The sequence below is a fragment of the Notamacropus eugenii genome, chromosome 1, assembly GCF_028372415.1.
Source record: "Notamacropus eugenii isolate mMacEug1 chromosome 1, mMacEug1.pri_v2, whole genome shotgun sequence".
NCBI lineage: Eukaryota > Metazoa > Chordata > Mammalia > Diprotodontia > Macropodidae > Notamacropus > Notamacropus eugenii.
In genome coordinates, this window is record NC_092872.1 from 354,529,340 (window position 1) to 354,543,095 (window position 13,756).

At 39.8% G+C, this 13,756-nt stretch overlaps 1 protein-coding gene across 4 annotated transcripts in view; it reads left to right on the forward strand.

Moving 5' to 3' along the window:
• BEGAIN (brain enriched guanylate kinase associated) overlaps positions 1-13,756 on the forward strand; it is a 265,638-nt gene that overhangs the window by 182,635 nt on the left and 69,247 nt on the right. For all 4 annotated transcript variants that reach the window (XM_072630224.1, XM_072630225.1, XM_072630226.1 and 1 more), the window contains one exon: positions 10,255-10,416. In XM_072630224.1, the coding sequence (XP_072486325.1) occupies positions 10,255-10,416 (162 nt within the window). The remainder of the gene's footprint in view (positions 1-10,254; positions 10,417-13,756) is intronic.

Below are 13,756 nucleotides of genomic sequence, written 5' to 3' on the forward strand. Positions count from 1 at the left end.
CTACAAAACAGCTCCCCTAATCAAGCTTCCCACAATGGGCAGGCCCTTCAATCGGTGGGGAAAGATCCTCCCCAATCATATTATTCAATCAGAGGCACTTTCAGTAAAACAAAAACAGTAAAACAGTAATTTGATTGCCATTACAGGGACTGTAAACAAAACTGTTAGGAATCTACTACTTATGATAGTAGCTAAAATTTATATAATGTTTTAAGGTTTGTAAGGCATTTTACCTACATTGTTTCATTTGAGGGGCTGTGAAGGATATGGACATGACTATAACATAGTGTCTGCCCTTATAAAGTTCATAGTCAAATAAGAAAAATGAAGCCCATACCCATGTAGCAGTAGAAGACCCAATGCATGGTAGAGATAAGTGCTACAAGGGCTTTGGGGAGGGAGAGGTGACTGTGGGCTGGGATGATGAGGGAAAACTTCTTGGAGGAGCACTGAAGGATAAGTTAAGTTTTATAGAAAGAAATGGGGAAAATCTTGGTGCTTCTCAGACATGGAGGACTGCATGATGAGAGATAGAATTCTGTTGCATACTGAATATGATCTCTTGGAATGCTATCATAAAGATAGCACCAGAATATGGAGGTGGAGGAAAATAGATTTTGTGCACAAGTTTAAATGGCATGCCAGTGGCAACAGTGAAATTCAGAGAGTCAAGTTACAGTGAGGAGAGGAAATGAATGGATGCTGGGTTGTGGAGCTAGACACTGGGTTGTTGAGGTGGCCACTGTGTCCACCTGTCCAGATACTGAAGAAATGTGTCGCTGGAATGAACTGAGACTTGTTGAACAGTTCTTTATGGGATATATGAGAAAGATGAAGTCCTTTAACACACCTCTTCTCTCTCTCTCTCTCTCTCTCTCTCTCTCTCTCTCTCTCTCTCTCTCTCTCTCTCTCTCTCTCTCTCTCTCCCCCTTTGTCCTCTCCCTTCCTCCCTCTTTTCCTTGGTTCACATATGGGGAGGAGGATGATTGGGTAGTGGATAAAATACTGGACCTGGAGTCAGACTGGATTCAAACCAAGAGTGTGCTAGAGCCATGTCATACAGGCTCAGGAAACCCTATTGTTTAATTTTTGGTTTCCAACTCAGAAATGGGCAAAGATTACAAATCAGGGCCTGACTTATTGTTTTGTTGATTATCAAGACTTAAATGATGGAGAAAATGTTAACAACCCAGATTAAATTTAAGAGTATCCATGAGGGCAGCAAGGTGGCACAATGTAATAGAGTACCAACCTTGAAGTCAAGAGAACCTGAGTTCAAATCCAACCTCAGACACTTACTAGGTATGTGACCCTGGGTGAGTCACTTAACCTTGATTGCCACACACACACACACACACACACACACACACACACACACACACACACAAAGTGTCCTGTTTATATTTTTTTTGACATTTTGACATTTACCAGCACACTACTGGTTCAAACCATATATCAGTTTCTTACTAGCTCTGTTACCTGGGGCAAGTCATTGAAACTGTAGGCCTCAGTTTCCTTACTTATAAAGTAAAGGGATTAGACTTAATGATCCTCAAGATGCCTTCTAGCTCTAAATCTGTGATTCTATAATAGCAAACTTTTATTCCAAAGTGTATGTGTTCTTTAAAGATTGTACATAATTTCTTATTTGGTTACTACTTTCAAGATGGTTTACCAGTCAAAAAATTAAGATTGATCGTAACTGCTTTTATCTATCTTTTATCTGGGATTGCAAAAGGGAGAATAATGGTTAGTATTTCTATATGAAGAGAGTCAGAGAACAGATGCTTTTATCTGAAAGAGAAGTGGGGAAGGGGAGTTCTTCCTGTCCCATACCAAACTGAAATTTTGTTGTTCAGTCATGTCTGATTCTAGATGACCTCAGGCCCTTCTGTCCTCTAGTATCTCTCAAAATCTGTCATGGGAACAATCCTATCTGTCCATCTTATCCTCTGCCATCCCCTTTTCCTTTTGCCTTCACTCTTTCCCAACATCAGGGTCTTTTCCAAGGAGTTCCATCTTTTCATCATGTGGCCAAAGTATATAAGCTTCAACTTTAGTATTTGATCTTGTAATGAATAACCTGAATTTCTGTAGACTGATTTGATCTCCTTGATGTTCAAGAGACTTTCAAGTCTTCTCTAGCATCACAATTCAAAAGCATCAATTCAGCAGTGCTCAGCTTTCCTTATGATCCAACTCTCACAGCCATATATTGCAACTGGAAAAACCATAGCTTTGACTATATGGACTTTTGTGGGCGAAGTGATGTCTCTACTTTTTAGTATGCTGTTGAAATTTTCAATAGCTTTGTTTACAAGGAATCTTTTAGTTTCATGGCTGCAGTCGCCATCTAGAGTGATCTTTGAGCCCAAGAATATAAAATCTGACACTGCTTCCATTTCTTCTTCCTCTATTTGTGGAAGTGATGGGACCAATTGCCAGGATCTCGGTATTTCTCCTTTTGTTTTGTTTTTTATGTTAAGCTTTGAGCTAGCTTTTACACTCTCTTCTTTTACCATCATCAAGAGGCTTCTTAATTCCTCTTCATTTAATTCCTCTTCACCAAACTGGGAGCTCAGCAGCTAAATGAGAGAAAGTGATTTTGATTTATTCACTTTTATAAATGGCCCAAAGCCAGTCCTGTTTTTTTTTTCATTTATTCAAAGGGGGAATCATTAGTTAGTTGTTGTTATCTGACAAGAGTTATGGAAGCTATTGAGTCAATATGTCCTCCTCATTGTTTTTACTCTATACCCAATATACTCAGAAGACATCTTTCCTTAGGGATAGAGCTAGAGTGATGACTAAGGAGTAGGTTCAGCCTTGTGAAAGGAGAAAAGAAGTGGCTATGAAACACTAACCCACACACATTCCAAGGGTGGGGGCCAGCCCCTCAAAAAATGTAGAAAGGCTTCCTCCAGTTCACCTTACAACCAGTTCTGACAGATAACACAGCTGAGAAATGATTTCATGTGGCTCACGTTCCATCATTGTTTTTCAATTTTCCCATCTGAACAATCTTGAGATTGGACTAGATTATTTTTAAGGTTTCTTCCAGCTCTGGCATTCTGTGTTCTAGGATTCTAAAGCTCATTGTAGTGCTGCCATTCTATGTTCTAGGATTGAAACTCCCTTCTTACTCAGATGGTCTGTGTTTTATAATTTGGAGACCCCTTTCAAATCTGACTTTCTGCTATTCTTAAATTGTGATTACACAATTTGTCCTACTCCTTCCTTCCCTTAGATTTTGCTGTGAAAATAGGCCAGGGAATGCTTGAAAGAAACTTTGGACTGATTCCTAACTGCTTAGGAGTTATCTGCACACCAGCTTAGGAGTTTTCTGTCTATTATTAGAGAGAGTTGTTGATGTGGATATGTTAATGTTACAGAATAGAGCAAACAGAGAGAGGGCAAAGAATTCTCTCTCATTTCCTTACCCTTATTATACCATCGCTTTCCTGTCTTTATGCTTCTCTGGTCCTCCTTGAAAGTGAATTTGGTAATCAGGGAAATACATCTCAATGGGGACAGGGAGGAAAACTACACTGTTGTCTGCTGTCAAGCCCTGCTGCTCTAAATATGAAAAATGACTGGGTACAAGGACTCTGTCTTCCTTCCCCACCCTCTTCCTCTCCCCCTTTATGCACATATACTTCCATTTGATGATGAATTGCTTAGAATAGCTTCATAGTATATGTTTACGGGCAGATTAATCACAGTCTCTGGGTTCTCAACCAAAGGACAACAATTTTGCCCCAAGGCCCAATTTTCTCTGTGGAAAGAACTAGGCAGCAGCAGCCCCAGTGTCTGGTCTCTGTTAGAAACTGTTCATTTCTGCCATCACCTTGTCCAGCCTCCCAACCCATGCAGAAATTCTGCCTCTGCCCCATTTCTGATGAAGGTCACACAGCTTCTACTTGAATACATCCAGTGATGGAAGAATCATCCTACCACACATTTTGACAACTCTGATCATTAACACTCTCTCTCAGAAATTTCCACTCATTGGAACCAGCATCCCCAGAGCGAGAAGGCACTGCAGAGGGCCTCTTGTTCGACTTATGCCTCTTAAGTCTACGCTACAATAAGATTCCCAGTGTTAAGGTATTCATTACTCTCCATTAGGCAGCTCGTTCCATGATTGAACAAATCTAAGTGGAAATGTGTCTTATCTAAATGTTGTGTCCCTTAACCTCTTCCAATACACTCCCTAACATAGTGCTCTGTATACAATTTATGCTATTAAATCACTTGTTGAATAGTAGGTGTTTTTTAATTAGGCAGCTAAAATCAGTCTTCCTATAACTTCATTCCATTTATCTTATCTTTCCCCCAACCTCTACCGTCTCCTTGTGAAAGGAGATCATCATCCTTCTGGTCAGTCAGATTTAAAACTGTGGAATCATATTGAATTTTTCTTAACTCCGTTATTCCTCATATCCAAATAATCAGTTGCCAAGTCATGTTGATTTTCCGATCACATCACATCCATCTCCACTATCCACTCCCATGGCCACCTCCCTAGTTCACAACTTTATCACCACTTGCCTAGATACTACAGTAGCCTCCTAAGTGGTGTCCCTGCTCCCATTCTTGCCTCTCTACAATTCAACTTCCCTAGCTGACATTCTTAAAACATGACTCAGACAATGTCACCATCTTGCTCAAGAAATTCCACTGGCTTCTCTTTCCCTTTAAGATAAAATACAAACTTCTGTTTGCCTTTTAAAGTCTTCACAGTCTGGCTACAGCCTACCTTTGTAGGAAAGCTGCACATTACTCTCCTCATACTTTACAGCTCAGTCAAACTGGTAAATTTGCTATTTCCTCTAACCAACATTGCATCTTGCACTCCTTACCTTTGTTTGACTGTCCCCCAGGCTTGCAATATACTTTCTCTTTCTCTTATCCTTTCTTGTAGAATTCCAGTTTCCTTTAAAGCTCATCTTGAGAAACACCTTCTACAGGAAGTCTATCCTGATCCTCCCAATTATCAATACCCTTCCCCTGTAAATTATTTTGTTTATAGATTAAATTATTAATATAAATGTTAACCTATGGTAATTTAATATTGATATTAATAATAAGGATGCATACTTACATAGCATTTTAAGGTTTGCAAAACACTTGACAAATATTTTCTTATTTTATTCTCACAAAAACTGAGAGGTATAAACTATTATTATCCCCATTTTACAGATGGGAGAACAGAAAGACAGAAGTTAAGTGACTTACCCAGGTCACACAGCTAGAAAGTATCTAAGGCACAGGGTTTGAACTCAGATCCTCCTGACTCCAGATCCAGTGCTCTATCCATTGTACCACCAAGTTGCATAGAATTTAATATCCTTTGCATAGAAAGTAAACTCCTTGAGAGTGGGGATGATGTCATTTTTTTTTTTTTTTTGGTCTTTGAATCCTCAGTGGCTAGCAGAATCCCTGACAGTTAATGCTTAATAAATACTTGTCAAATGGAGCTAAATTGAATTAGTCCTAGTTAAAAATCATAAAATCATGGAATCTTAGATTTGGAAGGGATTTCAGAAGTCATTCAGTCCAATTGGCCCCTGAAGTATGACCCCCTCCTCCACAGCACATTCATCAATATACTTTTCATGATAGGGGAACTCACTAGCCACACAAAGCAGCTCCATTCCATTACTGGACAGCTCTAAAGGTTAGTCAGCCGAGTCACAATCTGCCTCCCTGAACATTCCACCTGTATGAGACCCAACGTGAAGCAAGACCACAACCTTTATGCGTGTTACAACCCTTCTAATATTCTACAGCATCATTCTTGCTCTCCCAGGCTTTCTTTTCTCTTGGTTATAACATCTCAATCCTTCAGCAGATCCTTGGATGACACATCTCCTCACCATCCTGGCTACCCTCCCCTGTATTCATCATGGCTTCTAAATGTCCCACCTAAAATCTGGTACCCAGAAATTAACTCAGTGCTTCAGATATCTGCATAAGACAGAATACAATAAGATTATTGTCTTTCTTTTTCTAAATGCATTAGCACATCCTGAAATCAAGTGAACTTTTCTCACTTTTATGTTCCATTCCTGACTCATAGTGAATTTCATTGAGATGGGGGAAGGGAATGGTAAGGGGGAGAGAGGTAAGATTAATATAGTCATTAGACTGAAGTTGAAATAGACTGATGCCTTACAGTTTAGTGGCAAAGATACTCAGTTTTTAAGAATGGAGATTTGTCTACCCACTTTCCTCTGAGCTTTTTTGGTCATTTAAAAAAATAAATATCAGAATCTTCCCATATTAGGCTAAATTGTGCACATAAGTTTGAACCTTAAAAAGCAAGGATAACATTGTTCTTGTTTTTCCAAGGATAGTCATATATGTGGGGAAATAAATAGTCCTGAATTATCTTTGTTCTTTTCTGGGAAAACCCAGATGAAAGAAGAGATTGAGTCAATGTGTGCATCTGGGTATCTTGATATAACTTGTTTGATGGATATAGCAAGGAGATATCATCATACTCAGGAGCCATTCACCTGGAAAAGGTCAACTAAAGGAATGCCTGTGACTCAAAATCTGCCAATGTCACTCTTCAGTCCTTTTAATTGGGTAGAATTTCCAAACATGGCTTTTGTTTCTTATTCTTCTTTGTTCCAGCCTGTTTTCTTGTTATCTTTGTTGTTATACACCTCATTTAGAGTTTTATTGGCAAGGGCACTAGAGTGGTTTGCCACTTCCTTTTCCAGCTTATTTTACAGTTGAAGAAACTGGGACAAAGAGGATTAAGTGACTTACCCAGGGTCACACGGCTAGTAAGTATGGAAGGCTGGAATTGAACTCAGATCTTCCTGACTTCAGACCCAGTGCTTTATACACTGTACCACCTAGTTGCCATAGCCTGTTTCTAGATTCTTCTAGGTTTAGTATTAGGAGACCAGAACTCTAGTCCTAGCTTGAATACTTATAGCTGTGAGAACATGAACCCCAATTTCATCAGTAGTAAAATAATAATATTTGTGCTAGCTACCTCTTTAGGAAAGGGCTTCATAAAACTATAGAAATGTGTGTTATGCGTATACTGCATGTGAAATAAGAAGTCCTGAGTTCAAATTCTTGCTCTACTCACTTAGTACTTTGTATGATCCAAATCAAGTCATTTTACCTCTGTGGGCCTCAGTTTCTAAAATGAAAAAATTGGAATAGATGACATCTAAGGTCACTTGGTCTATGATGCTGATTATGATTCTGATTATTATGGTGAACCCAGGTATCCAGGTTAGGCATTACCTACTCTGTTGGAGAATAGGGGATGAAGCCACGTTCTGGCCCTGACTCTTTCAGAAGAGAAAAATTGAAGACAAGGGGTTCTTTCCTGCAGTGATGATTTTCACCATGTACACATCTATAGTGCTTTATGGTTTTAAAAACAGCTTCCTTTCAATAATCCTGTGAGGTAGGAATTGTAAATATTATCATCTACATTCTGTAGATTAGGAAACAGAAAATTCCTAGTTTGGAGCTTTTCCCTTACATACCTTTTATGTTAACTCTGCAATATGATTTAAGGAAAGGAATGATAAGCAGGAAAAAACTAGGTTTGACTCCTGCCTCTGAAACTTACTAGTTATTGTGACAATATCTTTTGAGACTCAGTTTCCTTAATTGTAAAAGTTTAAAATAGTATTTAAGTGAAATATATAACAAAATATTACATATAATAATTAGATATAAAAATACTCGTACCTATCTCATTGAATTTTTGTGAGAACCAAATAAGATGATCAGTGTAAAAGTACTTTTAAAAAGCTGTGTGAGGAATTTTATTATATTGTATTTTATCATATTGTAATATGTCTTCATTCAGTCACTAGTAAGACTTTGAGTGTCTAGTTACTTGCAACAGATGAAAGACACAGTCCTTGGAAGCTAGCTGGTACAGTACATAGAGCATTGGTTTAATTGTGATCTCAGACACATTTCTCTCTGTGTGACCCTAAACAAGTCACTTAACCACTCTGTTCCTTAGTTTTCTCATCTGTAAAATGGGGATAAATAGGGATACCTCTCTTACCTCTCAGGGGTTTTGTGAGGGCCAAATGAGATAATATTTGTAAAGTGATTTGTAAATGTTAAAGCACTATATAAGTGCTGGCTGTTCTTATAGCTCCTGCTAGGAGTTTCATCAGGGAGACAAGGTATATAAGCATGAAATAACTGGAAGATGACCCAAGACCACGTTGGCTCAAGCATTCAATTATCTGTACTTTGTGTTCTCCAATGCTCAGTCAACCAACGTTTATAAAGTACTTATTATGTGCTAGTGACTGTATTAAGTGCTAGCTTAGTATAGCAGGCACTGAGTAGGTAGATATTCATAAAATTGAAATATATAGATATTCATACCTGCACTTAGACTTTTAAGAAAAGGCATCCACCCAAGTATGTGATGGGACAGTCAAGGCTGGAGAGCATTTTTTCAGAAAAATATCACAGTGTTTTAGTGGTCCACAGGCTCAATATGAATAAGCTGTGACAGGGAAGCCAAAAAATCCAGTGGCATCTTAGGCGGCAGTAATAGAGAAACAGTGACCAGGATGAGTGAAGTTGTCACCTTGTCTGCTCTCCTGACATATAAATGCATTTTTCAGTTGAATAGAATCAGAACATAAATGTCCAGTAATGGATATAACATTTTAGGAAAGACATTTACAAACTAAAATGTTCTCTAAAGGACAGTGAGAAGACATGAGATTGTGCCAAATGAAGATCTTCTGAAGGAAATAGGGATGTTTAGCCTGGAGTAAGGAAGAGGTAGAAGAGGTTGAGAGGGGAAGGGGGAATGTAATAGCAGTTGTCAAGAATTTGAAGAGTTTGTCCTATTGAAAAGGGTTTAGAATTGTTCTGCCTGGCCCCAGAGGGCAAGTACTGAGTGTTATCTGCTTCAGGAAAATATATTAGTGCTCTCCTTTTCCTGAGAAATGAAAAGGTCAACCTAGGGGAAGATTGACAAACTGTAGAGTGGCCAGTGGCCATGGGGAGAGATGAAGCATTGCCCAGGGCGTGAAGATGACCCTGTTCTCTAGAAAATCAGCCCCACAGTGATGAATGAGTCTCAAGACGGTTTCCCCATCAGCTAAGTACTGGCCCAGCCAATATCGAACCGCTACTGCAGCAAACATTCTAGTTGTCAAATTGACCTAGGTTTTCAGTGGCCGTTTGAAGAGGATATTAACTTGATCTTTATGATTCTTAATAGCCTTTCAGTTCCCCCTAAATATAGACACTCATGCAATCCAAAAGGAAACTAAAAGGGAAAAGGAAAGGAAACGTATATTTTTTTTTAGTTCCTTGGCTGGGTACAAAAAAGTCAACTTCAGCTAGTATAAGGGCAAACTCTCTTAACAGTGAGAGCCATTCAAAAGTGGAATGGGCTATTTCATCCCTGGAGATCTTTGAGTAAAATCTGAATGACAGTGATGTCACAGAGGAGATTCCTACTTAGTTCTGGATTGAAGTAGAGAAATTGTCCTTCTGAGAGTCTGAAATTAATTTGGTAGGCAGAAGGAAAAAGAGGCCACACATCAGTTCCTAAGGGTCCTTGTCATTTGCCTCTAGTAAAAGGATTAAGTGAGTAAATGCTGGAGCTCATAAATTAATCTCTTCAAAGTTCTACAGAAGCGAAACCCCTCCTTCAAAGGACTCACCATCCATCCCAGAAAGGACACCTGCCTGTGTTTCCCCAAATGTAGTCTCAGAGCACTTTTCCCCTAAGGCTTCTGGTTATTTCCTCTGTAAAGTGAAAGGCTTGGATGTGGACCCGTTAAGGCCCCTTTCAAATTCTGACATCCTATATTCTATGATTCTGGAATCCCTGCCACCTCTGACATTCTATGACATCTGACCAGGAGAATGCTGGTTAATGGTTAACCACTGGCTCCCAAAAATCCATGACCCCACTATTAGATGTAATCTGCATTAATGTCTTCTCTGTCACTTTCACAAGTCTCAGCAGTCAACAAACCAGCAAATCAGGCCCCAACTTGTAGCCCTTCTGAGGTGTAAATGATTTCCCTGAAAATTTAGTAAGAGTTGGCACCAGCACATCCTCGCATCTAACTCTTTATTAAGTGTTGTATTGCCTTCAGAAAATAAGCAAACACAGGCCCTCCCTATCCCCACCTCCCATTGGAGTAGTACCTTGAAACTAGCCACAGAACCTCTCCCCAAAGGCTCATAGCTGCCTCTCTGTTTTTTTGTGGTTCCTCCCAGCACTCTACAGGAACAGAAGGGAGAATTGCGGAAGCGCCTCTCCTACACCACCCACAAGCTGGAGAAACTTGAAACTGAGTTTGATTCCACCCGGCACTACTTGGAAATAGAACTGCGGCGGGCTCAGGAGGAGCTGGAGAAAGTCACTGAGAAACTGAGAAGGTGAGTCCCAGGCTCAGGAACAAAAAGGAGAGAGAGAGAAAGAGGGAGAGGGAGGGAGAGAATGAGAGAGACAGAGAGAGACAGGAGGGAACAAAGAGATACAGAAAAAGAGAATGAAAGAGACAGAAAATGAGAAGGGCAGAGAAAGAGAAAGCGCATGAGAGAGAATGAGAGAGACAGAGAATTGTGTGAGAGAGAGAAAGAGAAATGGAAAGACAAAGACAGAGAATGAGAGAACAGAGAGCGAAAATGAGACAAAGGAAGGGAGGGAGAGAATGAGAGAGAGAACAAGAGAGAGGAGAGAGGGAAAGGGAGAGTCAGTCCATTCTCAAGCATTGGAGGCAGGAGAACAGCCTATTTAAACAAACTCCTCCTAAGGGGAAAACAGAGGCAAGTGTTTATTCCAGGAATGTCTCTGTCTTTCTAAAATATTGAAAGCCTGAGAACATATGTCTAAATACATGCAAACCTTGTGTGACCCGACTAACCAATTTCCTTATATAACCTGCATTTCTTTTGTACAGATATTTATTTATTTCCGAAGGCCACCTTTCAGGAGTTGAGCTCTGTCAGGGACCTGTGACCTCTAACCAGAGGCTTGGGAAGGAAGGAAACATATGATGCCATCAAAGATACACTTGTTGCTGACATTGTGGTACCAAACTATCACTCCTTCACCCTTTGGTGTATGCTATGCTTAAAACCTCCGGCAGTTTATAGCACAGCCTCTGGAATTTGATTAGGAATTAGAGTTAACTCATGTCCAGTATATTCAGCTCTAGTGGAACTCAGTTCAATCTATTCAATTCTCTTCCACCCTAGAATCATTAGCCCTACTGCTTCCCACTGCTTTCAATGAATTCCTATGAATTCTGCTTGTTTTCTTGTGTTGTTTCCAGCACTTCCATCCTTCCATTACCCCTCATTTTTTGACATCCTTGCAGTTTTTCTGTACTGACTTCTTCCCATCCTTGTTGCTGGTACCCACCAGCCTCCAGGTCTTCTTCTGACATTCCTAACTTTAGAACCTGGCTCACAGTCTCCAACCTATGTCATACCAGTAACAATATTCATGTTGACCACTCCTCTAAGAACCTGACTTCTCAATTCCTCTGCCGTCCCCACTTCAGGACCTCCTTCTGTGTTCTACTTCAGCTGCAGACCACCAGAGTCTCAGAATGATACCAACTAAAGAACACAGACCTCTGAACTCCCACAATGTCCTATCCTTCCATTTCTCCTACTCCCTAACCCACACTAAACTTATTCTTTGCTTTTATTGTGATCTCTGTTCAATGGGAGAAACTCTGGACTTAGAGTCAGGAGAGCACTTGGTTTAAAAGCTTAAAGTGCTTTCCCAAGTTTCTGTGTCTTCACCAGGAAATAAGGATAATAATAATATTCCCACCATCCATTTCATCATGTTATTTTGAAGATCAAATGAGATTTTAGACAGGCTCACACACACACACACACACACGCATACACACGCCTGCATGCATACCAGCTTTGCCTTTTCTACTTTATATTTTTCTTTCAGCTTCACAGATATCACACTCCTGGTTCCTTCTCCTACCCTTATAGTCATTCCTTTTCTGGCTCTTCATTCTTATATGTGTCCTTTTACTGTGAGTTTTTCTATGTCTTAACTTCTGAGCTTACAGCCACATCATCAGCTGCCTAGAGAACATCTCTACATAGATGTCCCATCAGCAATTTATAGCCAGTACAACCAAAGTGGGCTATTTATATTTTCCTTTCTTCTTATAACTTCCCTCCTTCCATCACTGGCCTGACTATTTAGTTTATTTTCCATATTCCTTAAGGTAAGCCATGGTTCTTGCCTCTCCCTTTCCTCATTCCCTCATTACTATCTGCCTGGACTGTTACAATAGCCTCTTTACAGGGTTGCTTGGGTTTTTTTTCTTCACTTCCACCACCAAATTGGTCTTCTCACTGCTGCCACAGTGTTTTTATCTATAGATCTATTTGTAGCTCCTCTGCTTAAGAATTTTCTTTAGCCTCCTGTTGCTTACTGAATAAAGTTCAGTTTTTTCCCTTGTCTTTCAAGACCCCCCCCCCCCTAGAATTTGGCACTAGCCTAACTCCTCAGTCTGGCTTTTTTCTCATATTATTCCCCTTCATACACTCTTCTCCAGACAAACCAGATAACTTTTTGCCTGCAGAACACAAATGTTTCTCTCTTATTTCCTTCCTTTTGCTTAGGGTATCCCATCAGTCAAAAACTATATTCTCTTCTCATCTATACCTGTTGAATTCCTATGCAGAATTACATTATGTTAGACTCAGAAGGGCATTCAAACAAAGGTCATCTAGTCTAAGCCATATCTACCATACCATACCTCAAAAGTAGTCATACAGCCTCTGCTTGGAGAACTCCAAGGAAGGGGAGGCCACTACCTCTTGAGGGAGCCCATTCCACTTTGACACAACTCAATTTAGGAAGTTTTTCCTGCCATCAAACCTAAATTAACTTCTTTGTAACTTTTTCCTATTACTTCGGGTTCTACTCCTGGGGCCCAATATGCCAAGTTTAATCTTTCTTCTATATGACATCACTTCAGATTTCAAACACAGTTCTAGTATCCCACCTGGCCTTCTGTTTTTCCAGGACAGACATTTTCAGCACTCTGAGCAGATCCTCAAAGAATGTGAAATCAAGGCTTTTCACCATCCTGATTGCCTTCCTCTGGATCTAGAGAATCAGTGACCTCCTTAAACTATGTCACCTAGAACTAAACCCAGTACTCCAGATGGGGGTTGGCCAGAGCAGAATACAGTGACTTCTATATGACTTCTTCATTCTAGGAGCCATGCCTCTCAGTGTAGTCCAGATGGCATGAGTCTTTTTGGCTGCTTCATCACATTGGTGATTTCTATTGAGTTTACAGACACCTAAGACCTCACCCCTACCAGATCTTTTTCAGATGAGCTGCTCTCTAACCAGACTTCTCCCATCCCATGTTTTTAATGTTGATTTTCTACCTCAAATGTAAGACTTTACATTTATCCCAATTTAATTTAATCTAATTTAATTTGGCTCAACATAAGAATAATTCCACCCATAGTGTTATCCTTCCTTCCAAGCTTTGTGTCATTTATAGATTTTATAAGCATTTCATCTATGTCTTTATCCAAGTCACTGATAAAAAATATTAAGCATCAAAGGGCCAAGCATAGATCCACAGAGCAATGGACACCTGCCAAGTTGACTTTGAACCATTCATGGCAACTCTTTTGACTTTGGCTAGTTCAAATGCATTCATCTTATTCCTTATTATGAGATAGTTTATCAAATGCTTTTGTAAAATCTCAGCAT